This window comes from Capsicum annuum, unplaced genomic scaffold (assembly GCF_002878395.1).
Source record: "Capsicum annuum cultivar UCD-10X-F1 unplaced genomic scaffold, UCD10Xv1.1 ctg46489, whole genome shotgun sequence".
Lineage (NCBI taxonomy): Eukaryota > Viridiplantae > Streptophyta > Magnoliopsida > Solanales > Solanaceae > Capsicum > Capsicum annuum.
This window is the reverse complement of record NW_025854063.1, coordinates 1-2,366: the sequence shown is the minus strand read 5'-3', so window position 1 is coordinate 2,366 and position 2,366 is coordinate 1. Positions and strand designations below refer to the sequence as shown.

At 40.6% G+C, this 2,366-nt stretch overlaps 1 protein-coding gene across 1 annotated transcript; it reads right to left on the bottom strand.

The window, feature by feature from the left end:
- Positions 1-1,657: 1,657 nt before the first annotated feature.
- LOC124892380 (secreted RxLR effector protein 161-like) lies at positions 1,658-2,104 on the bottom strand. The gene has a single exon (XM_047403676.1). The coding sequence runs from the start codon at positions 2,102-2,104 to the stop codon at positions 1,658-1,660; it is 447 nt and encodes a 148-aa protein (XP_047259632.1).
- Positions 2,105-2,366: the final 262 nt, after the last annotated feature.

The window sequence follows — 2,366 nt, the reverse complement described above, 5'->3', positions numbered from 1 at the left end:
TGCCACAGAACATTTTCCCTGAGCTCCATGTTCTCCAAACCCACATTTCTCCAACGTGGAAGCTCGAATCATCTCCTGCTTGGTGCAAGCTTTGCCCTTACCACAAGGAACCTCGAAATAAGCAAAGATGCGGGATAAGAAAATACCCATAAGGTAGCCCATGTGCACCTCGATCAGGGTTAATCACCCTTGTCATATGCTTAATCATTAACTCGGGAAGATTGACATGTTCATGAGAGTCCAGAGCTTCCATAAGGTACAAGTCACGTCTACTCGCCTCGTGTTGACGTTCAGATCGAGGAAGCAACACTTTGTTAACCAATTCGAACAATAATTGATGACGAGGCAGCATAAAAATCTTCCGCAAGTAGACTCCTCTCCCTGAGAGTACTTCCGAATAAGTGTGGCGGCATATGTAGTATCAATGTCATAAACAGAGTAACCAGCTACTGGAATTTGCAAAATCTGGGCAATCTTATTAGCATCCAACACAATAGCAACCCCCATGACCAAATTTGCACCAAGAGCCAGAAAATCCTCTGAACCAAGACCTTTTTCATGACCAATGAGGTTAATTTCTTCCCCTTAGAACATGCCAATAGAGAGAGATGTGGAGTAATGGATGAGAAGTGGGTTTCAGAAAGGGGTATATTGAGGGTTAGAGTGTGAGAGTGATGTGTGGGAGATGGAACACCAGAAGGACTGTGGGTGGCATCGGCTAAGGGCATAGGGACAGTGAAAATATCATTCCCACTAGGAGAATCTGACATGGTTTTGATTTGGGGTGGAGAAGAGTCATCATCGTCGGAATACTCCACCAACGACCAAGTATTGTACTCCATTGATAAAGGAACAAGAAGAAGATGAGGATTTTGGGGTTTTCTGGACAAAGAGAAGAAGAATTTTTTTTTAAAAAGTTTAAGAGGATTGATGGAGAAGAAGCTGTGAGAAGGGGAGACGAAGGGTGTTTATCAAATTTTTTTTAAATAGGGAAGGAAAATGGGTATTGTGAAGAGAAGAGGTGGTTTTGATTTGATTTGTTGGGTCCACAACAGAAGAGATAGGAATTTTGGCGCCCAAACTTTGTGAAACATCTTCAGGAATATAGGAACCAGGTTTCTACTAGTGCTCAATAATTTGACACATTTCATACAAAACCACACAAAATACATGACTATATGGTACATACCTGATAGTTTATTTGTTTTTACCCTTCTCCGTGCTCAGTTGCTCTGGAAGCTAAAGTATAATCAATGAACCTATCTCGCCTTGTATTTTGATGATGCCTAGAATGTGTACCTATAAAAATATGAAACTACATTAGTTAAGTACAAGCTGGTGTTTGTCATCTTTTCTAGCCAAAGTACTTGAGGGGAAGTACATAACATTAGTTCATAGTGAGTAGACCAAGCTCTACCCGGTTCTTTTCAAAATTCTCTCTGCTCAAGGCCTTAGTGAATATATCCGCTAATTGATCCTCGGTTTTACAAAAACGGAATTCAATTTTTCCTTTCTCAACATTGTCCGTCAAAAAGTGATGTCTCACATTAATATGCTTAATCCTTTTTTGGTGAACCGGGTTCCTAGCCATATTCATGGCACTTGTGTTGTCGTGCATGATTGGAATACAACTGATCTTCACATCATAATCCTCCAATTATTGTTTAATCCATAATAATTGTGCACAACAAGAGGCAGCTGCAACGTATTCAGCCTCGGCTGTGGATAAGGCGATGAAATTTTGTTTTCTTGTGGCCCATGATATTAGGCACGAACCCAAGAAGTGAGCCATCCCAGAAGTGCTTTTATGATCGACTAAGTTTCCAGCATAGTCTGCATCTTCATACCCTACCAGGTTTAATGAATCTCCACAAGGGAGAACCAGGTTCTGAGTTCCCTTGAGGTACCTAAGAATCCATTTAACATCTTTCAAGTGTGATTCCTTAGGATTTGACTGAAACCTGGCACATAAACCAACACTGTACACGATATCTAGGCAAGTTGCTGTGAGATACATAAGTGAGCGAATCATTCCCCGATACCTGGTCTCTGCAACAGGAATACCAGACTCATCCAAATCCAGCTTTTTGCTAACACTAATCATAGTGTCGTTTGTCTTTGTATGACCCAAATCAAACTTGTGCAGCAACTCCTTGATGTACTTCTGCTGATGAATGGATATCCCCTTAGGAGTCTATTTAATTTGAAGACCAAGAAAAAATGTGAGTCCACCCATAATACTCATTTCAAACTCTCCACTCATCATCTGATTTCTTCACCTAAAGGTTCATCAGTGGCACCAAAGATAATATCATCCACATACACTTGTACAATCAACAAACTTGCTCCTCTTCTTATGATAAACA

Coding starts and splice junctions, on each gene's coding strand:
- LOC124892380 (XM_047403676.1), bottom strand. CDS start 2,104: ATGATTAGTGTTAGCAAAAAGCTGGATTTGGATGAGTCTGGTATTCCT.